Here is a 22,726-nt window from a genome sequence, read left to right as displayed (position 1 = left end):
GGATTGCCGCCGGATTACGTCTTCATGTGTCTGCTATGATTGATACAGGCAGCTCATTGAAAGGCCAGCTGACTCTCTCGGGAGCTTCTGTCAATATATGATTGACAGAATATATAACAGGCCAGGAGACTTATTTTTCCTGAAAGAGCGGTAGTCTTGAATATTTACATTTCAACCGAAAAAATGTCCAATTGCTTTAAAAATAAAAGGCTTCACTTTAAGTTGGCTGTGTCAGTTCTAGGACCCTACAGAAAAAACAGGAGAGGAAATTGAAGAGGAAATTAATGAAAGAAGACACTTTGCTGTCACTAGGGAACTTTGCAGAAGTACTTCACACAGCAGACTCTATATCAAATGATGATAGTGATAAAGGTATGTGACAGTAAATACCTGTATTGAGAATACCTTGATTCCCTCCCCCCCCCAATGTGGGTTCCTGCGTTTCTCTTGTGTATCTGGGCATTCACTGTTTTGTTTTTGCTTTTTAATCTTAGGGAGTGGTGGTGGTCTTGTTCACAAGAATTATTTTGCTGGGGATAGAGTCCTGCAGCTTATTATGCAGAATTTTGAGAAAATACGGAGAGGTGTACATGATGGCTTCAAACTTCTTAATGAACTGTTTTCGTGGTGGGTAATTGGCGAAGCGGAGCACACACTGTTTTCAACAAACTGTGTCACCTCAGTTGAAGTAATGGATCAGATTGTAAGCTCCGTCATTGACAAAAATAATAGAGTGGCAACAAGAATTTTTGTTCATGTTTTAAGTGAGCTTGAAGAAGTGGATCCTAAACTACACGACTTAATGAAACAGCTTGATAGTAATGGTAAGACCAAGTTATTTGTGGTTTATACAGTAGCATAAAACTGAGGCTTAGTTCCATTACAGGGTTTTAACCCTTGAGCATTTATGTATTAGGCTTGTTCACATTAGATATGAGAGCTGGCTGCGATTGTAGCTGATCTGGAAAATAAAAGTTAGGAACTGGGGTCAACAAATCCCTCTCTGTTTATATTTATAGTTAAAGCAGAAGGTTATGCTTTAAATATCAAAAGCAAGGATATACGTAATTGGAAAATGTATGCCCTTGCTGGCCAGCACTGTAATTTCCTACAACATTCCAAAGTTTTGATCATTGCTGTTTTCAGTTTTTTACAAGCAAGATTTGGGTAGCAATAATTAAATTTCCAATGCAATTCTTGTTCCTTATTTTTTAATTTTTGTACTAATTTCCAAGTTTTATTATGCTCCTTTAATATTCTCAAAATACTCTCAATATATTAGACTGCACATGTCCTGCTTAGAATTGTTTGCTGAGAAGACGTTCAAACCAAGATGCTCATTTGTTCTTAACTCTTAGCCAGGCATAGGCAAACTCTGCCCTCCAGATGTTTTGGGACTACAACTCCCATCATCCCTACCTAACAGGACCAGTGGTTAGGGTTGATGGGAGTTGTAGTCCCCAAATAACTGGAGGGCCGAGTTTGCCTATGCCTGCTCTCAGTACACCGCTAGTTTTGCTTTTGCATCTTTGCATTTTCTCATACTGTTCAGGCAGACAATTTTCTGACAGCTGTGTGAATCAGTTTTGTTTGTAGTTACTTTATGATAGGATACTTGTATCCATAGCCAGCTCTCAGTGGGCTCAATCCAGATGGACTTCTCATTTGGCAGAGGCCTTTATGAATGACTTGGTGGGAGAAGAGGAGGGTGATTTTCTCTGAGTTTCCCTGCACACACACTACATTCTGTGCTCTTCCAGATGTTTCCACAACCCTCTAGAGCAGATTTTCAGAGAGGAGGGGTACTGGTGAAAATGGCTTCCTCTTTTCCATTAGCAAATGCCTTCACTTGATCAGAAACCGTTTTGTGAACGGTAAATACCAACAATAGTATTTACAGCTTCCCTCCCCGCATATTGCAAAGAGCAATGGCTCCTAGTATCGTCCCCCCACCCCAGCTTTGAGTCAGGTGCTGGTAATTTTAACAAGTTCCAGATCCTGAGTTTTTCACTATACTATCCTTTGTCTAGTTGGTCTAATTCTTGGAGATCTACCCCAAAGAATGCTTCCTTGAAATGTAAGCAGGTCAAATCCTTGTGCATGTCTGCCCTGAGGGCAAAATACCTTCTGTTATGTTAATCCACTTTTTGGTGTTAGAATTTATTTTTATTTTTGCAGGTTTAAAAGCTACAAAACAATTTTTCGCCAAGTATGGAACATACATCTTACAGCTTGATCTTGACTTCATAGCAGTGCTGTGGAATGAGAAATATAGCATTAAACTAGGCAGGGAGTTCACCTGCACATCTCCAGAAATGATAGATGAGCTATCGTTGATAGAACTTCGGTGTTTTTTATGGCTCTTAGAAGAGAACAGAGAGAATTTTCCATCTCTCCTTCAGTACTTAGATGACTATTTTGATAACATGGGTAAGTATACTAGAACGATCAAAGGGAGTTCATTATCCCTTTAAATTTATCAATGACTTCTATCAGTTTTGTGAGGGGAACAAGAGTGGGAAACCACGAAAGGATTCAGACGAGGTAAATTGTAGGTTCTGTGCAAGTGGTTCAGCTCACGTGGGAAGGGAAATGCAAAACCCCATGTTCCATTATCCTCCTAATTGCAGGTGTGGGGAGATGCTGCTTTCTGGATGGGGCGGGTTCTGAATTTGTTGCTGTGTATGGTGGTTTATGTATTCAATATCACTTTAGTCATAAACATGTACAGTCGTACCTTGGTTCTCGAATGGAATCCGTTCCGGAAGTCGTTTCAACTTCTGAAAAAGTTCAGAAATCAAGAGAGCGGCTTCCAGCCAATTGGAAGCCCTGTCGGACATTCAGCTTCCAAAAAAAGTTTGCAAACCAGAACACTCACTTCCAGGTTTGCGGCATTTGGGAGCCAAAACATTCGAGTCACAAGGCGTTCAAAAACCAAGGTACAACTGTACTGATTTCAGCAGGCAAGTTTCTTCTGATTCAGATAGAAGAAACGTAGGCAAGTTTCTTCTGATTCAGAACAATTGGCTTTACGCAGCTAAAAATATCATTTATACTCTGTTGTAAGAACTCAGGTCTCTTATCAAAGTACTGTAATTATTTGGACAACATGGTTAGATATCTCTATATAGTACAGTGGTACCTTGGTTTAGGAACTTATTCCGTTCCGGAAGTCCGTTCTTAAACCAAAACTGTTCTTAAACCGAGGCGTGCTTTCCCTAATGAGGCCTCCCACCACCGTTGCCGTCCCACTGTTCGGATTCCATTCTTAGACCAAGGTAAAGTTCTCAAACCAAGACACTACTTCCGGTTTTGCAGAGTTTGTAAACCAAAAGGTTCCTAAACCGGGCTTTTCTTAAACAGAGGTACCACTGTATAATGATTTAAAGCATATGCACAACCGCGAGAGGACAGGGGGCTATTTACTAAAGTTATGGTGCAATTGTTCAAAACCGTTGAGAGTTTTGTGCTTTTGTATTAGATTTTTGTTCCGTTTTTTAAAATAAAATTTATTTTAAAAATAGATAATCGGTATACTGTAATAAGGAAGGAAGAGAATGCAACTGTCTCAGTAAGTTTTTATGTTTATTCCTTTCTTGAAATTGAAACAAATACATTGCGATCAGAACCCTTTCTAATATATTTAGGTAGAGCATTTCCCTTATATTGCACAGCTGCTTTTATAACATACATTTGTTAGAGTTACAGCGCAGTCCAAACCCACGGTCCGCCAGGATGAGAGAGCTTTCCATTCAGGAGATCTTTGGCTTTGCCCCTAGCTGAGCCAGAGATTCCCCGGGGTGTCCCTCACCACAGCTCAACCAGTGGGACTTAATGCTAGTGAAAGTCCCTGAAAAGGGGTGTTCTGAGGTGCGGTGGGGATGATAACAAGGCAAGGAAAGACTTAAACCTGTTCCAAACCCCTTTCAGCCCAGTCACGTGATATTGGAATCTTGAGACTTAAATCTCCAGTATTCACCAAATTTCTGGTGTTTCTCATGTTGCCTATTAGCTTGTTAGAGACACCGTGTCTCTGCTGATGTGGCTTGTCCTGCAGACCCTTCTGGCATCCCTTAAGGGACCCTTTGTACGTACACAGCAGGGCATGCAACCTCGTAGTAGGCTCAACAGACTCCTGCAAAAACCTGGGCAAATCAATATGTTTTTCCACTTATCACCAAAACAAGTAAAGCGATAGCACCAACCTCATATCTGAGAGAGGAGCATTTCAAAGGGGGAGGTACCACCACACGGCGATCATCTAGTTTTGGTGTTTGTCATCATGATGAGCTTTTATTGAAATAGTTATACACGACGTCATGTTGCTCTGAAGGGGTAAAGTAGAAAAGAACTGAGGAAGCAGGTGTAGGGGTTTTGTTCCCTTGCTAGCGAAGGTGAAGAATGGAAATAGAATGTGCAAATAAAATAAGCAGTGTTATGCTAATATTTTTTCCTGGTGGTGGTCACTACTAAACCATCTCTTTTTCTGCCTAGAATAATACTATCAAAGTTAAAAACAGAAACCGAAAGAAGACAAAGGAACCAAAGGTATATCTTTATTTATTTGAAGGAGCCCATGCTGGTAGAACGCAGCAAAAGAAGCGAAGCTAGTAAATGCCGATGTGCTGTTTTCTCTTCAATTTCTTCTCTCCTTCACTCTTTCTAGACTTTCTCAGGCCTGCTTCACATGCCAAGTTAGACCATAGCTGATGTTTAGCTAACTTAAATGCAGATGAGCAGTGTGCTAGTAGTGCATGCTACTTAGATGCCCCTACTTTGCATCTTCCATGCCCCTAGCCATGCCAGGAGCAGCAAACCACAAGCCTTGGCTTTGTCACATCACCTGAAGCTGGGCGTGTGATTTGCTTCTCTCCAGCCAGGCCATGACCAGCAAGCCAAGAGCAAAGCTTGGTTTTAACCCTTGTGGTTTGATGTGAAGGGAACAAACCTTGGGCCCAGGTTCAGATGAAACAACAAGGCAGTTGCTTCTGGCATGTGGCATATTGCTCTTGGCATGGCCAGAAGTGGGGTAGAGTGAGACCGGGACTTCTGAGCAGCATGGCCCAGCTCCTTAGATTTTTGAAGGCAGCCCTGTTTAGGGAAGTTTTTAATGTCTGATGTTTTAATGTATTTTTTAATCTTTTGTTGGAAGCTACCCAAAGTGGCTGGGGAAACCCAGCCAGATGGGGTATCAATAAATAAATAAATTGTTGTTGTTATTATTAATCAGTTGGGGGAAAGGCCATAGCTCAGTAGGAGGTGGTGCCTGACATGTCCAGGTGGGACTGATCGTGTTCCCTCTCCAAAATCCTGGAGACCTGCTGCTCGTCAATGTGGATAGTAGTTATCTCTTGTTCATCCGAAAATAGTCTGTTGTGATATAAGGCGGCTTTTTACGCTCCTGTCTATTATCAAGATAATTTTGCCTATAAGCGGAACAGTAGATTTGGAGAAAAGCATATGCTGCAGGTTGAAAGAGTCACTCTGGATTGAGTATTCTACCTGCTTTGTATTTCTAGTTTTGAATAATAAAATTGGGTGTGTATCCAGCTGCGCCCCACTGCTGCTGAAAGGCTCTCTGCTCCAGAGGTTGCTCCTGCGGATAGGAAGGAGGAGGACGAGCTGGTTTTCTCCTGCACCTCAATGCCAGTGCCACCTCCCATGTTGTTCCAAATGCCCTTCCAATCCAGATTGGGGGTGTGTGGGAGGAGGGGGTTGAAGAGGGAAGCAGTGAAAATTGCCTCCCTCCTGCCTTGAAGAGAAGCTTCCACTGTAACAGAACCTTCTGTCAGTGGGGGGCACAGTTGAATATTGTGGAGTGATCTACTTTTCATACAATCCCACTGCCAAACCTCATGGGGTTTTTTTTGGGGGGGGGAAGGGGGCATCTGAATAAATGTGAACTAGGGAAGAAGGATTATATAAACGAGTCTGTTGAATTCTGAAGATTTAAAATTTTACATGTCATTATGTAACAAGTTTCAATTCTTTCCTTGTTGATTTAGTCTATTTTAGTCCTGTCTGGTGGAGTTGGTACAGTAACTCGAGAGGAAGACAATATATTTTCAGAAGAAAGCACCTTGTAAGTTCTGGCACACAAAAAATGCATGGAGCACGCTCTTGCCAAAACACCTTTAGCCTGCAATCCTAAACTAACCTACCTGGAAGTATGTCTGTTTGAACTCAATGGGACTTACCTTTGAGAACACTAGTACACTGTTAAATTCCTTTGATTCCAGTGAGAGAGTTATGCATGTGCCTCTGTTTCGTTTTGCTTTTTATGGCACCTGAAGCACGTAGTGACATTTTATAGAAAAGAGATATAAGCCTTTGAACTGCAATTGTTACAGTGTATTTAAATAAAGAAAACTGAAAAATAAAATTACTAACCAGGCAGCTTGATTCACTTAACACTCCCAAACTAATAGGGTAACATTCAATTCAACATCTTAATTCCTCATTGTTACAATTTAGTGCTTTCCCAATGTCTTGGGAGGCTGTGATACCTGAAAAATGTTACTTTTGAGAAATGAAACCCTTGTATTTTTTTCTTGATCTATTGATTAAATGAGTGACTGAGAATTAGAAAGGTGCAACATGGGTTTTTTTATGGACTAATTAATTAAGCTTTATGCCCCCAACAATAGTTAAGAACAGAATCCATGACAACTTGGAAGTGCAAAGTGCCTTGTAACCAAGTTTAAGATGTGCTATGATGATATTTAAATATGACAAATTCTATTTATTGAACCTCTGTCCTCCCCCCCCCCCTGAGGAAATCCTTTACTCCAGATTCAAATGCTACCAGCAGTTCCAGGGAAACATTGTTATAATTTTCCTGTTAAATCTCTGCCATTGGATTTTTGAGAAGCCATTACAGAAAATATCCCACATGAATATATATCAGTGTTCCATCTCTGATGACATAAGAGGGACATTCCTATCGTAATTCCTGGTGGGATGAATTGAACTTAATAGACAGGTAGCAAGTAGAGCATTTATTTGCAGATATTAATAAGGAGGTAACCCAGAAAGTACGTACTGTTGCCCTTACAGCTGCAAAATATCCAGACTATGTCAGTGCTCCTATTATTGACTGTAAATTGTACAGCTGAGGTTGTTTTTTATTGTCTTAGTTTATTTTTATTCTGTCTTAATCTTCATCTTACGCTTGAAAGCCTGTCTCTTTGTTATTGCTATGGCCTATGCCTATGTTGAGTTTTTTATTGTTCACTGTGAATGGGGAGCTTTCCATTCATAAGAAGCTTGCTCTTCTTAAAGTCCGTTCTTTGTCTTCCCAACAGTTTTATGAATCCACGTGACCCTTTCAGAATCCCAGATGGTCTTAATGAGCAGGTGGCGATATTTGAAGCTTTGTATAATAATTTTTCCTCCGGTAGCAGTTACCAGAGAATTTTGGACAATTACCCAGACCCAACATGTGAAAGCTTATATGAGTATGTTTCCATTTCCTTCTTTATTTTCAACAACAACAAAAAAAGAATGGAGGTAGAGCTGGGGTCCCTTGGATACAGGCACCATCCCCCTTCCCAGAGGAGGATTGGGATTTAGAGTTTTCTCTCGAGTCTGCTCCCACCCAAACTCCAAAACGGAATCTTTTAACTCCCCTGGATTTCAAAAGCAGTTTGGGGATTGAGCACATAGGTGCTAGCAGTAAGGCATAGGAACAAGAGCATGTGCTTCAGACTGTCCTGACATTGAAATCTTCCTGTGATTACCAGTGGTTATACTTGGGTACTGATTACTCAGCACTAACAGAATAGCCAGTGTGGTGGTTAAGAGCGGTGGACTCGTTATCTGGCGAACCGGGTTTGCTTCCCCGCTCCTCCACATGCAGCTGCTGGGTGACGTTGGGCTAGTCACACTTCTCTGAATTCTCTCAGCCCCACTCACCTCACAGAGTGTTTGTTGTGGGGGAGGAAGGGAAAGGAGAATGTTAGCCGCTTGGAGACTCCTTAAGGGGAGTGAAAGGCAGGATATCAAGTCCAAACTCCTCCTCCTCCTCTTCTCTTGTTTCCTGACGTTTACTTCTGCCTTCTAGCTGCTGAAGAAAGCAAGAAAAGTGGAAATGAATTTTTTAAGGGATGGGTATTGGAAATCCGATGGGCCACTTCTTTTCCTATGTGTTTCTTCTCTAAAGCGTTCCTCTCTTTTGTGTGCATCTCTAGTTCCTTTTTCCTTGACACATTCGCACCTGAAACTCACACAGTTTTAATCATTGCCCCCCAAAGCATTGACTCCTGCTTGTTCAAGTTGGCAAAGGTGTTTAAAAATGCCTGTTGGTCGCCAGTGAGGAGGAGGCAAGTTGGCATGATGGTCTTGGGCATCATAAGACATGGTTTGGTGCTTAGGGTGACAACATTAATTCTGTCATCTTACATAAAATAAAATGTTGACATGACATCGGTAGGTTTTTTTCAAACCTCTCTTGTCATCATGTATAAATTGGCAGCTAAAATGTTAAATGAGTTGTTATCGCACAGCTTCCTCTTGAACTTAGATATTGAACTTTGATTGCTTTCGCAGCTATTTTTCTCAAATCTTGGAAGAACATGGCCCCATGGAAATTGATAACCCACTGTTAGTTGGAGAGTATGAACACTTTCCTGCGGAGACTCGCAAAATAGTAGAGGATGCTGGCGGTCTGAAATCTTTCCTTCTGGAATCTCTACGTTTTGTTATGATTGGCGACCTTATTGGCTTGATGAAACATGCAGTGATGCTGAAGGAAAATGCAGATGTCACTGGAGCTGAAGAAAGAACTAAAAATGAAGAAAATTACCCGGCAAGCCTTCATAGTCAAGAAAACAACAAACCACGTTTAAACCCAGCTGCTAAGGAGTTCCAGCCCACCTCATATATTAACAATCCTTATGTGTCACTATCTACTGATACTCCAGCCCATGATACTCTGGAATATATGACTACCAGCCATTCCTCTTTTAGTCCATTCGTTCCCACATACTCCCTTTCCACTCGGGCAACTGACATGATAGCAGCATCGCTGCCTATGTCAGATGCCTCTTTGCCTTCAGCTATACCCGAAAGCCACCCAATATTTCTGAATGAGATTCAGTCAGAGTATCAGAATGAGCGGATATTGGAAATGATTCCTGAAATACCGGTTATTTTGGAGGAATCTAATTATATATACCCAGATTACGATGCTTGCCTTGATATTGATCCAGAAGTGACATCAAGCGAGGATGGCAAAGATATTCTTGTGAGCTCTTGTGAAAATAATCCTGATAACATTGAGAATAGTAGTAATGAAGCTGGATGTGACTCTGTTACTAAAATGGAAACCAATAAGAAGTCTGTAGCAAGAAACAAACCCCGTTCTAGGATGATTGCTATTCAGGTGAGAATAACAAGCTGTGCACAGTATTTGTTGTGGAGCTGAGAGTGTTTTTGTTTTTCTGTGTTGTATGTATAAACTCTTGAGTGTGTTTCATTGGTGTGGGATATCAGTTTGGTTCTTTCAGTGCCTGTTCACTTGATGAAGAATTTAATTATAGACATGCTGTCTCTAATATGCTAGCTACATCTAGTTTGCTAAGTTCATCTCAGTGTGCAAAGAAGTTTCTTCTTTTAAAAAGACATGGGAAAGCAATATAAATTACTATTACTAATATTTTTTAAAATATCTGTTAGACTTGAGAGTCAACATGGACGTAGCTTTCAAACATGGTACCCAAAACTAAGTTCATTAGGTGGACGCAAGACCATTATCACAAGTTTCCCTTGGGCATGCTATCATCTGTGAAGAACACACATGACTATTTTGCCATGTGAAAAGCTGTTGCCAGCTTCTTGCATGATAATGGACAAAATAGCACATGATATCCATGTATGACATTACTCACCTGTCTCCTTCCCCCTTTCTACAGCTGTATTCTGTGTATGAAAAATGTGTGGAAAGTGGTTTTCACTGGAGTTAAATAGTGTGTTAGGATTAGAGTGTAAGTGAGCTTCTAGGAAAAAGTGTACCTGGAATTAAACTTGCTCGTTTCATTTTGCATTTGCCCATATTAGCCTCATATTGCTTAAAGAACACAAGTGTAATTTAGGGAGCAGATTTCTGCAATGTTTCTATAAGGCAAGTTCCCAGTTTCCAGCAGGGATACCTTCTGTGCCTGGAATGGCGCCTGGCTTCCGATTCTAATGACCTTTAAGGCTTGTTAGCTCTCCCTACTTTCCTGATGCCTGATGACCAAGGATGGATCAGAGAGGAGAAATACTTTTCTAGGCCACTCTCAGGCTATAAAAGGAGACCTGACCGGAGGAAAGGCTTTTTGTGCTTCCCTCTTCTCCCACACTGCATTATAATCCTTAGTCGTGCCACTGTATGTTAGTTTTACGGTGGACTTCTACAAACCTAGTGTGTGTGAGGTGTGCTCATTTCTACCGACTTGTCATGACAAATGTCCTTCCCTTCCCTCCCTCCCGTCAAATGGATGGTTGAAGACAAGTTCACAAGTTTCTTTTGAAGAACTGTTAGGAAAGTATTATTGTCCTCGCCGACAATGAGCTGCTTGTATTTAGGGACTATGAAACTCCTGTTCACGAGCTGAGTCTGCTTTTCTTTATTACCTTTGCTACTTCAGTTTGTGGTGGTGGGCTTGCAATTACGGTAGGTATCACTCAGAAGTTATGAAATCAAATAACTCAATCTACTGAGCTTTCTGGGTGGTGGTATTGAGGAAACACAACTACGTACATATTTACGGGGCAAAGGAACCATCTATGGGAAACACATGGTCTGTGAAATGTTGGGATATAACTAACCTCTATTGAAACTAAATAAAAAATTCCTTCCAGTAGCACCTTAGAGACCAACTAGGTTTGTCATAGGTATGAGCTTTCGTGTGCATGCACACTTCTTCAGATGCCTGTGTATCAATACAAGTGTGCATGCACACGAAAGCTCATACCTATGACAAACCTAGTTGGTCTCTAAGGTACTACTGGAAGGAATTTTTTATTTTGTTTTGACTGCGTCAGACTAACACGGCTACCTACCTGTAACTAGCTCTATTGAAACAGTTTCTGGCTCTTTGCATTTTAGGTAGATCAAGAACTAGCCGACGAGGGAATCAATACTTTGCCTTTTCATCCATATGAAACCCAACAAGTAAGTGCAAGAGTGGATGTCCCACCCAGTGAGGAAGCGAAAGCATACTTCAGAGTATGTTTTAACAAAAGAAAAATGCTATTATGTAAACCTCTAAGCCGAAATATCCATGAGCCTTGCTCACAGATAGTACCACCTCTCCCTCTCTCTCTCTCTCTCTCTCTCTCTCTCTCTCTCTCTCTCTCTCTCTCTCTCTCTCTCTCTCTAATTACTTAGTTTATTGTTTCTTTTAGTTGATTTTCCAATTTGGTTAAGTATTAACTTCTGAGACGTGGCTAAAATTACATGAAATACTTTTATCTCTGTTGGTTTAGTGGCTGTTATGTACCTGCACTTCTTCGTAGAAATAACTCAAAAGACTGTGCTAGCTCTGTTGGAAATTTCATATTCCCTTGGCATGATTTTTCTCATATCACACATTTTGAAAAATTGAAGAACTTTGTAGGCAGTAACATTTTTTGGTCTTTGTTCATAGTGACAATAACAGTGATTATAATGTGTCTTATATATATATGGACTATAACTTCACTATTGTAGCATTTAAAATTTGATCTGCATACTTTTTTTTGAGGGAGATATGTTACGTATGGAAAAAGAACACCGGGTTCTACAAGAGCAACTTAAAGAAGCAGGTGAAAAATATGAGCAGCTTAAATATCGAAGCTCTGAAGAAATCAGTGTATTAGAGGCTAAGATTTTACAACTTGTTCAAGAAAACAAGGTAATAAATCTTTATGAATATAATAGCAAAGAAAAATGGCCATCAGTACAGTTGAAACTTAAACTCCTAAACATAGTGAGTTGGCTCCAAAGATGTCCTTCTCTGAATGTAAGGTCTGCCCTAAAGGATTTTGGGGACAGCTGGCACCAAAGCTACAAATCTTGTATTTGTGTACCTGGGAGTAAATCCCATTGAGTTTAAGGGAATGTACTTCTGAATAGGCATATATGGATTGCACTGAACATATGCAGATGATGACCCACATAATAATAATAATAATAATAATAATAATAATAATAATAATAATAATAATAATTATTATTATTATTATTATTTATACCCCGCCCATCTGGCTGGGTTTCCCCAGCCACTCTAGGCGGCTTCCAACAAAATATTAAAATACAATAGTCTTTCAGATATTAAAAGATTCCCTAAACAGGGCTGCTTTTAGGTATTTTCTAAATGTCAGGTAGTTGTTTATCTCTCTGACGTCTGATGGGAGGGCGTTCCACAGGGCGGGTGCCACTACCGAGAAGGCCCTCTGCTTGGTTCCCTGTAACTTTGCTTCTCGCAGTGAGGGAACCGCCAGAAGGCAGGTACACAAAATGCTTAATACACTTAAGAGAGGGGTTTTCAGACCTTTGTGTTCAGGATAGTGGCTAGACTTCACAACCACATCCTTCTCTCCCTTTGGATATATTCACTATAAAATATGTTTGTGGTGTTTTTTAACATTTAAACAAGTTTCACATAACAGACACAATAATAAAATGCACTACTCAGAGAGATGGAGAAATGGTACAACCAGACGACAAAAGAAATATATATTGTTGGACTTGGGAGCAAGTGTCTGTCTTTGACTCTCCCCCCCCCCCACTTTTTTCCTTTATAGCTCACCAGAAAAGAGCTGGATTGGTTCCATCAAGATGCAGAAATAGAAATGAAAAGATGGCAACAGGAGAAGAAGGAAAATCAAGAAGGATTAAAAGTGGGAAAGAATAAAATAAGGAAGCTAACAGAAACCAATGAAGGGTAAGTTTATCCTGAAAGTGAAAGCTGGTTTGCGGGAAAGGCTCATGAAGGGAAGAGGTTATGCAAGTCATTACATTTATACACATCTAAACTTATATCAGTAATACTACTCGCAGTTAATTCTGCTTATTATAAAGCTTGCACTTAACTGACCACATTTGCATGTTGTGTTAAACCACAGTTTACCATAACATACGCAAGCAGGAGTGAGCTGCAATGAGCCTTCGGTTTGCACACTCCTAACTCTACTCTTGCATGGCCAAGCAAAGGAGTTTGGAAGCTTTTCCTTTTGCTTTTGACTAACTGTGGCTTGACTGACAAATTGTGGCCAACATTGGCTGTGGCAATTTTAAAACAGGCCAGTTTCAGACTTGTTTCTGGAGCTGTCTTGTTTTAAACTAAGATTAACCACAGTTAATCCTGGTTCAGATGAGACTGGAAGCTGTGGGTAACCAAAAGCAGAAGTATCTGCTTCCTACTGCCTTCTCTCAAGCATTTGTAGAGTGAGGAAGCACAGAAAACTAGTGTATTCTTGCACAGGCACGTTGCAGCAAACCATGGTTTAATGAAGCATGTGAATACTGTGATGTAGGAACACCATGGGGCTATATGGAGACTTTGTGAAGATGTGGTGTAACCCCGCTATCTTCAAAATACTCGAACCTGCTGCTTGTTGATTGATGACATTACCTCAGTCTGGTCTTTCTGCTATTCATCTTTCGGAGTATTTTGTATCAGTACCTGAAGTTTAATTAGACATTGATTAATTAGGCTAATTTCAGTGCCATTATTTGGAAAGCTGAGTGAGAGTTGTTATACTATAGTACTAGAGTGCTTGCTTTTAGCTTGGGGTGAAAAGGAAAACGGGCTTTTAACAAAATGAAGGTTTGAGTATGGTTAACGTAGTTAGCTAATTTTGTTTTGAATGAGAGTATTTATTTACTTATTTTGACATGAGCCTTCTTTTTCCTAAAACCTGCCTGTATAACGAAACAGGTACATGAAAAACATTGATGAGAAGGATAAGCAGTACAAACTACATTTGGATGAATTCATTGAGATCAGGTAAGCTTAAATTTGCTTTGCTAAATAGTTTTTAATTGGACACTATAAGTTCTCTCAAACGTCTATGGTAGGGTTAGGAGTCTATGTTGCTCTGTCCGAATGCTCAGAATCTATTCAAGCTGCGAAAGGCATGCCGAGTGGGATGACTCTGGCCCAGAGTCATATTAAGCTATTGTGTTTGAATAGTCACTTCCTTTATGTATTGCCACTTTAGTATTAATGAACTATATGCTGAAATATTTCTCAATATTAATTCAGTCCAGGAAGATATGAGGGGACAATAGGTTAATGTCTGGTAGTTCATGGTTTCTTCTCTTTGCAAAGGATATTTCAATTTAGTTACTGCATAAACCCAAATACTAAGGGGATTAATAAAGGAGAATAAACTGCCCAGGTAAATGGTGAAAGCTCTGCTGTTCTAATATGCAGCACAGATTCTTAGATAGCTGCGAATATGCTTATATGTGCTTATTTTGAGAGCGGATGAAGGTGGTACGGCATAATGGTTAAGGGCATAGACTGAAGAGTTGGATGTCCAACTCAACCACAAGTTTATTGGGTAATAGGCACCTTGCTATCCCTAAGCCCCCACTTGTGACATTTCGATGCTAGCATTGCTGTAGAGGGTTGAAAAATGAAGTTTTAGAAAAACCATTGAAATATGTAGCAGTAATATTTTTAAAGAAAGTGTGCTTGTTTGGTTGAACTGAAGTGTAAGCCTGTATTAACAACCTTCACCATGGCGGCTCCCTGGTTGTGGAACACCCTCCTCTCTGAGGCATGGCTGGTGTTGACACTCTTTTTGTTTTGGTGCCAGCTTAAAACTGTTATTTACCCAAACATTTTGGAAATGGTTAAAGTGTATATTGAGCTTTGGAGTTTTGTAGGTGCTGCTATGTAGTTTTCAGATTGATAGCGGCTGTAATTTTAATTGCCCTTGTTTTCTGATTTATGGGTGATGTCCGACTAAACCCATCAGTCAACCCACTGAAATCGATAGACTTAAGTCCATCAATTTCAATGGACCTGCCCTATGACTAACCTCAGTTCAGTGAGTCTACTTGGAGTTAAAAGTTAGTTGAATATAGCCCATTGTGTTGAATCGAAATCTATGTTTAAAAATAAGTATGTAACCTTCTGAATTTACTCCCTAGTAATAAATTTGAAAATGAAAAAGTAAAAAGGGAAGAGCTTATAAAGAAAAGACGGAATGACCACCAGGAGTGTGTTGCACGAGCTATCACAGCAGAGGTAAAAACGTGCTGGGTTGCAACTTTGCTTTCTTGTACTCCCCACAAATTCCTGCCCACTTTTGATTACCATTAGAAGATTGCTTTAACCCTTTATCACCCTTGCCTAGAAATTTCCCACTTAACGAACTACTGTATTTTTCCGTGTATTGGACGAGGTTTCTTGACTCAAAAATCATGTAAAAGAACTGGGGTCGTCCAATACACGGATAGTGGTATTGGCGGTTGGCGGGAGCGCGGCTTCTCCCGATCTAGGAAGTGTTTCCTGCCCGCAGCTGTGGGGGGGGGGGGGGGTAGAGGCTCAACAACTTTGGGCCATCTCTCCTCATTTTCTTAAAATTCATTCCGCCAAAATGGGGTGTGTGTTTGTCTTATACATGGGGCATCTTATAGATGGAAAAGTACGGTAATACTGTGACTGTTCAGAAAGACTGCAGTTTGCTGTATAACCAGTGGTGCTCAGAACTTTGCATGTGGACAATAGTATTTTGTATTCCCCACTGTAATGTTTCCGCCACGTACCTAGAAGTGACTGGTGTGTGTGTTTTTTAAATGATAATGATAAAATTGCCTTCAAATATTTCGTGTTCCTTTTATGATTTTTAATTTCCTCCTTTTTGCTGTTTTTTTGGCTTGCCGCAATAAATTGCATAACCTCAATATTATCTGGATTCATTCATATCATTGCTAGTTGTATTAGGCCGCCAGATGAATAGGGTGCCCTTGCAGTCAAATAAATGAATTTTAAACTCAGAGCATAAGATTGTTTTTAACGTTGAGGAACAAAACAATAGCCCAGTGGGAAGGACACAGCCAGTAGCTGGGACGGTGAAGCTACCCCATTAAACATGACAGTATTTCGGGCAGGTGAATGAATGGAAATGTTTAGAATTGGTTATGCCATACAGAAGTAATGTCCTGTTAGATTTTTAAAATCTAAACTCAGTTAATTTTATTTCTAGGTATCTGTGCTTGAAAACTACAAGGACACCGAATTATATAAATTAGGCAAAATAGCAACAGATGCAGAAACTTACCTTAAGTATCTGAAGTTCATGACAAGGTATGGCTTGGAATAGAAGCATGCCACAAAAGATGCATTTAAATAAGATTGCTTGAAAGCTCTCTCAGAAGTACCATCAGTCCTTTATCTTTACTCTCACTAAAATGAGTATCGCATAAAAAAGTAACATGTATTGAACTTTTTGGGTTGTATGTTGGGACCATATTTGACTTTGATCCACAATAGCTCCTATATTGGTACCTATTATATTACCGGTAGCTCACCCAATCCTACATATGATAATGGGATTGTCCAGAGAAGAAAGACAAAGTTGCAGTAACCCAAGTTCCAAGGAAGTGATATAAAAATTTAAATACAGGCTATACATATAAGCTTATGTATTTTTGGAAAATTACAAATTAGAAAACATAAATTCTCCAAGCACCAGCCACTGTATAAAAATAACGAAGTCCTCCAAACAATACAGATATAATAATTGATACGATCACCAGGATTATATATTGCTTCATGCTCCTTCAGAATCAAAATGGATTCTGTGTTTTTTTAATAGAGTAGTTGCAGCTTGAAGAATTCATGCTGTGTATTGTGCACTATACAGTTTTATGTATAGTTAATGTATAAATAATAATAATTTCATTCCCACTCGGGATCCTGTGACTTTGTCTTTCGGTACTTATATTTGGGGACTCCCTCTGTGTTTTGCTATTGTCTAGAGAAAGCCATTCTTTGAAGCCTCTGGTTAAAAGACTGGAGAAAAACTGGAGGACGCATACTTTAAAATGTTGCAAACGCTAGTACTTCAGATGAGTTTGGGTTACAGTGTAACAGGTGCTGGAATATATATTTGGAATATCGACTACTGCTATCCTGGCTAGACAGTAAAAATCAAATCATTTCTATGGATTGAAATACTAGAATGTCATTTTGGGGTAGCATTATTTTTCTTGGAAGTCCTTCTTAATCTCAAACTACCACCATGGCATAGAACTAACTAAAATTTTGTGTGCCTCTCTCCCCCAACCCCAGCCACTCTTCAGTACCCCAGTTGAAGTTACAAATTAATTCTTGGGAGTCCTTTATTTCTAATACCAAAGATGAAATTAAGAAAGCAGAGGTATGTCTATTATGTTAATTATTGTAAGATACAGGTTTTAATAGCTTTCTCTTTTCGCTAGAAGTGAATTAACTTCTTTTGCAGATTTCGGTATACTGACTAATATGTATCAATTTCTCCCTAGGAAGGACTTTATAACTTTTTTCCTTTTTAAAAATGTGTCCTATTTACATAAGAATATAGAAGAGGTCCAACTAGTGTTTCTGTAGAATCCTGTCTGAAGCTACTGGAAGTTTAGCTGAGCCGTAAGAAGAGTTGCCTAGCGAGAGAAACATTACTGCTGACTTTGAATATCTCCCCTCCGTTCTTTTCGCAGAGGCAGTTTGATGAGAGAATTTACATGGTGAAAAATGGTGCCTTTCTAGATAGTATCTCCAAAGTGGAAATTGCAGAGCTTCAGCCTCCGCGTGTCCTCTCATCCGTAAGTCTTTGTTAACTGGTTGGTGTCAAAAGCCAATGCACCATGAAATTCTCATTATAGATTGAATGCATCTGAAACATGAAGTAACATATCTAGCTCATATATTGAAAAATACGTTGTAGCACCTCCATCTTGCTCCTGCGAGCTTTCCAGTGCATTGATGTGTACCAAAAATGTGGTGAGGGGTGAAGGAGACACAGTGCCACGTCCCAGTGGCTTCCCGAAGTTGCATTTCCTGGGGTGAGGTGCAGCCTCAGAGCCACTTTCTTGAGACCCCAACACTGTTTGGAAGAGCAGAGGGTGGTGAGGAGGGTCGAGAAGCCCCTTCCCATCTTCTTGCTTTCAGATCTTCAGCCTACCTGTCACAGTTCAGCAGCACCTTCACTGAAAAGCCCGGGGATGTTGAAGTAGGAAAAGGTGGTGATTCATTTTGAAGGGAGCGAAAGGCACTCTGACAGAAAATCTCAAGGCAGTGTTCTGCTTACAATTCCGGCGTCTATGGGATAATGTGAGAAGAGCAGATCACATCTTTAAAATCTTACTTTTCCCAAAAACCCAATGGTGTTGCAGTGCCCACCTGGGTAAAGCAGATGAAGCTGAAACTGTATCTTTTTGTCTTAATTTTTCGTGGGCAATTTGATTGTGAAGACTTTATAGGGAAATTTTTAATGTTTGATGTTTTATTATGTGTTTATATCTGTTGGAAGCTGCCCAGAATGGCTGGGGCAATAATAATAATACAGTGGTACCTTGGTTTTTGAACGTCTCGGAAGTCGAACGTTTCGGTTTTTGAATGCCGAAAACCCGGAAGTGAATGCTTCTGTTTTCGAATACACCCCGGAAGTCGAACGGCTTCTGCCGAGTGTCTCAATTTTCTCAATTTAATTTGCAGGCCGCCTTTTGCGCCTTGGTTTTTGAATGTTTTGGAAGTCGGAACGGATTACGTTCGAAAACCGAGGTACCAGTGTAATAATAATAATAATAAAAGCCACCCTGTAAGTAGCAGCAGCTTGAATTCTTTAGAATGCTTGAAAATATTCCTGGCCTTATTTGGGGTATTCTTTTTCCCCTCAGGTAACACATGAGAGGCCTCCTATTAACGATCCAGCCATTGTAATGTATTCAGCTGCCGCTCCACACTTGCCCTCTAATTTGTTTGCTACCTTTTCAAGTTCTGACGATGATAATCCCCTGCACGCCATACTTAACAAGCATATGGGAAATAAAATATCCAAGAAAGATTCTAAGTACTCTCTTGCAAATAAAGGCTTGGAAGAAGTGTCCCCTGACTGCAGAGATATGTCACTTTCTGATTACATATGCCTACCCCAGTCGCCAGGAAAATCTAGAAGATCTCTCCAGGACACCCAGCTGCAACACAGCAGCCAAGAAGAACCGGCAGCAGCTGCAGGGCTGGGCCATGCTAATGATATAAGTAGGCCAGCGCTGCCACAACTATTTGAAGACGTCATTGATCAACTTGTAATTATATTTCCTCATCTTACAAGGTATTTCCCATCAGTTAAACCGATTCCTCACAGTTCTTCTGGAGACTACCTCTCGGTGTGTGTTTTTTCTCCTTCCTAGTTTAAGCTGCTGCCTTGTCCCTGATTTTCAATGTTGTAACCCTGGCACATAAGATAACGTGTAACATTTGCTTGCTTCTGACTGCACTTTTTCTAGGCTAAACAAGAGCTTGTGGGAAAATGGCAGTTGCCCTTCTTGCCATTAGCATAAGTAGTATCTTGACAACAGCAGACACACCTGTTCTTTGTGGTTCTTCATGATGGTCTTTGTCTCGATACAGGCAAAGTCCCCAGTTATTTTTACATTGCTTTCCACTGGTTGGTGTAAGTTGAGCAGAGTCTTGCTTCAGGATACTGATAAGATTCAGTTTCTCAATGACCCTATTGCTTAAATATTTTCAGTCCTATAGGGCTTGATGCTGACCATTTGTTATGTTGAGTGTTTCGCCTGCATACATTTTCCTGAAGCAGTTTTTAAGGAAATTAAGTGTTCTTCCAAAATGCCATTTGACTGTACAGTAACCTTTTGAACTTGTAGTGGAACCCTGACCATCTATTTCCTAAACACTGTCGGGAGCAAAATTCCCAGGTTGCTTTTGGGTAGAGATGAATTGATAGCTGGATATTGGCTCCATATTTGTAAAAGAATATGTTGTAAGAGAGTCAGGTATTCCAGGGGTGGAGGGCTAACATGCACCTAAGCTTTCTGCAAGCCATCCAGAGAACTATGTTGTTAGCTGACCAATATAGATACCAGAAATAAATTTTAAAAAGGCTCTTTGTGACATTGCTAACAAATGTATACCTTTTCTTCCTCCTGCTGCAGATCAGATATCGGAAATTTCATAGAAGAAGTCCAAGTCAAGAATAGAAACAAATGGAGCACAGCTGAACTCCTAAACAGGGTAACAGAATCTATTTTGGATAGTCCAAGCAAGAAAAAGGTAAGTTGCCATAAATGTTTGAAATACTGAAAACACAAATTATGGCAAAAAATATATAACATGTGTGCCAAGGCATGGGGTCTCTGTGGAACAGGGAGGTTCAGGTTCCTGCTCTGTGTCTAGGTTATGAAATAGATGAGCTGCATCTATGGAAGTCCTTGCCTTGGACTGATCCACAAAGGCAGCTAGGTCAGCTTGGAGAACCAGTTTTGGCCAAAGTGACCACAGCCAGACATCGGATCAGTAGCAGTTTGAGGGTGGAGGCCAGGGATGTGGGTTGCAAATGGTCTGCTAAGATGGGAGAACTGAGTATAGGGCTATAGGAAGCTGCCTTATCCTCAGACTGTTGCTCAGTCTAGCTCAGTATTGAAAACACTGATCTACCCGGAGATGCTGGGACTTTGTGCATGAGCTCTATCGCTGAGCTACAACCCTTGTATTTTCTTAAGATGTTACCAGATTTCATTATCGCTCTCTAGGTTCTCCCTTCTTCAGGGAAAACCGAAGCGGCATCTTCCACCACTTCCGGAGGGAGCAGAAACCAGACTCAAAAATTACTGAAGGCGCCAGGACGAAGTGTGTCTAACCTCTCCAAGTCTAAACCTACTAATGAGAAAACAAAGAAAACGACTCTCCCACCTCCGTCAAGTCACATGCCTTGGAAAACTGTTGGAGAAACATCAAAATCAAAGTGGAAGAAATCAAGTGATGCCGCTGTAGGTCTTTGTATTATTGTCATTGTTAACAGTAAAAACAGTGGATAATTTTATATGCCTCAAGTGGAGCACATTTGCTCTTAACTAGGTTGTATCCATTGCTGCTGTTCTGCTTGTGCAGCAGACTTCTTGTGCAACTGAATCTGGGGGATTCAGTTTTTGGGAGCAAGATGGGAGAGGAGATGATGGGGAAGTTCTGCTGCCCGGAGTGCATGTAGCATTGAATGGAACCCTCTGGTCCCCCCCCCCCCAATCTCTAACATAACATATGTTTAAAAGCAAGTATTTAGACTTTAACTATGTAGAAGACACTTGAGAAGGGCCAGAGAGAGTGAGTTGGTAAAAAGATCCATTTTCTTGAAAATCCAAAAACTCTCTTCTCTCCCAAATATTAAATCTTCCTCAAAAGGTAGGTAGAAATCTTCTAGTGTCCTGGGCTCTCAGGGAAAACCTTTTGGCATGTTAGCTCTTTGTCAATCTTAAAATATTTTGTAGACTTCCTGTTTGGCGGCTGTATCCAATGCTGCAGTTCTGCTGGTGTAAGGGACTTCACCCTGCATGCCCTCAGAATCAGCTCTGGAGGGTTGGGAGGGCAGATTTTTGTTTGGGGGGGGTACTCAGGGAGAGGAAATTGAAGTTTCATTGTGCCAGCTTAAGTCTGCTGGCACAGCATTGGAATCAACCCTCAAAAATTATCATCATCCCAAATGACTTGCTTCACAAATGAAGTAAACTTAAAAATGTCAGCAATGAATTGGATCCAAAGGTGCCCTTCTGTGAACAAAAGGATCCTTTTTTCCCTCTTGAAAGGAGCTTGGATCCAGTAGAAGCTTGTGGGAATGGAAGTGAGGTTAAAAAGATGATTTTCAGATATTGTTTTTATGCCACCAGAGAATTCCTAACTCTGGAATAGATTTTGAGGTAGTTGCTGGGGAGTCAAGAGCACCCTGTTCCTAAAGAGGAATCTGCTCACAGAACTTGGGATCTAGTTATACATCCAACTTTTCGACTATAAACCTCAGTGAGGTTAAGAAGATGATTTTCAGATATTGTGTTCTCTTCCCAAATTAAGGTTGGAGACAGCCTTTGTCTGTAAAGTGGTTCAAAATGACTATATATGGATAGTAAATGTAACATTATGGAAGCTGCTAAACTGGACAGTTTGGAACAGGCACCCCCAAACTGCGGCCCTCCAGATGTTTTGGCCTACAACTGGTTTGGAACCTATCATATGCTGAGTCAAATGATTGTTCTGTCTACTCCCCAGTACTTGGTGCTCTTTCTGACAGCAACTCTTTGGGGTCTGGGACAGAAACCTTCATTCTACCACCTTTAAGGGACTTGCAAGGCACATGTTCCGGCTATGGGAATTAGTCACTCTCTGCGCAGTAGGAAAACAGTAGCTTTGTAACTAGTTTTGAAATTATTATAAGAGGAGGAATTTGGATTTGATATCCCACTTTATCACTAAGTCTCAAAGCAGCTAACATTCACCTTTCCCTTCCTCCCCTCTGTGAGGTGAGTGGGGCTGAAAGACTTCAAAGAAGTGTGACTAGCCCAAGGTCACCCAGCAGCTGCATGTGGAGGAGCGGAGATGCCCGCTCCTAACCACTACACCACACTGGCTCTCAACAAATGCATTTGTTTCTATAGGATAATGATCCCTGTGTCATATGTCATGATGAACTAACTACTGAAATGTTGCATGTGCTAGACTGTGGACACAGATTTCACAAAGTGGTAAGTGGAACCGTAAAT

At 40.5% G+C, this 22,726-nt stretch overlaps 1 protein-coding gene across 2 annotated transcripts in view; it reads left to right on the top strand.

The window, feature by feature from the left end:
- Window positions 1–22,726, top strand: part of TTC3 (tetratricopeptide repeat domain 3) — a 58,052-nt gene that overhangs the window by 30,975 nt on the left and 4,351 nt on the right. For both annotated transcript variants that reach the window (XM_035116758.2, XM_035116757.2), the window contains exons 26-45: window positions 236–372; window positions 495–824; window positions 2,179–2,430; window positions 3,525–3,571; window positions 4,495–4,548; window positions 6,006–6,082; window positions 7,305–7,457; window positions 8,548–9,382; window positions 11,090–11,155; window positions 11,727–11,876; window positions 12,769–12,908; window positions 13,905–13,973; window positions 15,128–15,224; window positions 16,186–16,286; window positions 17,274–17,361; window positions 17,678–17,782; window positions 18,857–19,290; window positions 20,135–20,252; window positions 20,732–20,968; window positions 22,622–22,708. In XM_035116758.2, coding sequence (XP_034972649.2) covers window positions 236–372; window positions 495–824; window positions 2,179–2,430; window positions 3,525–3,571; window positions 4,495–4,548; window positions 6,006–6,082; window positions 7,305–7,457; window positions 8,548–9,382; window positions 11,090–11,155; window positions 11,727–11,876; window positions 12,769–12,908; window positions 13,905–13,973; window positions 15,128–15,224; window positions 16,186–16,286; window positions 17,274–17,361; window positions 17,678–17,782; window positions 18,857–19,290; window positions 20,135–20,252; window positions 20,732–20,968; window positions 22,622–22,708 — 3,577 coding nt within the window. The remainder of the gene's footprint in view (window positions 1–235; window positions 373–494; window positions 825–2,178; window positions 2,431–3,524; window positions 3,572–4,494; window positions 4,549–6,005; window positions 6,083–7,304; window positions 7,458–8,547; window positions 9,383–11,089; window positions 11,156–11,726; window positions 11,877–12,768; window positions 12,909–13,904; window positions 13,974–15,127; window positions 15,225–16,185; window positions 16,287–17,273; window positions 17,362–17,677; window positions 17,783–18,856; window positions 19,291–20,134; window positions 20,253–20,731; window positions 20,969–22,621; window positions 22,709–22,726) is intronic.

Source organism: Zootoca vivipara, chromosome 4, assembly GCF_963506605.1.
Source record: "Zootoca vivipara chromosome 4, rZooViv1.1, whole genome shotgun sequence".
NCBI lineage: Eukaryota > Metazoa > Chordata > Lepidosauria > Squamata > Lacertidae > Zootoca > Zootoca vivipara.
The sequence above is the reverse complement of the archived record's forward strand: the minus strand, read 5'-3'. Positions and strand labels throughout refer to the sequence as shown.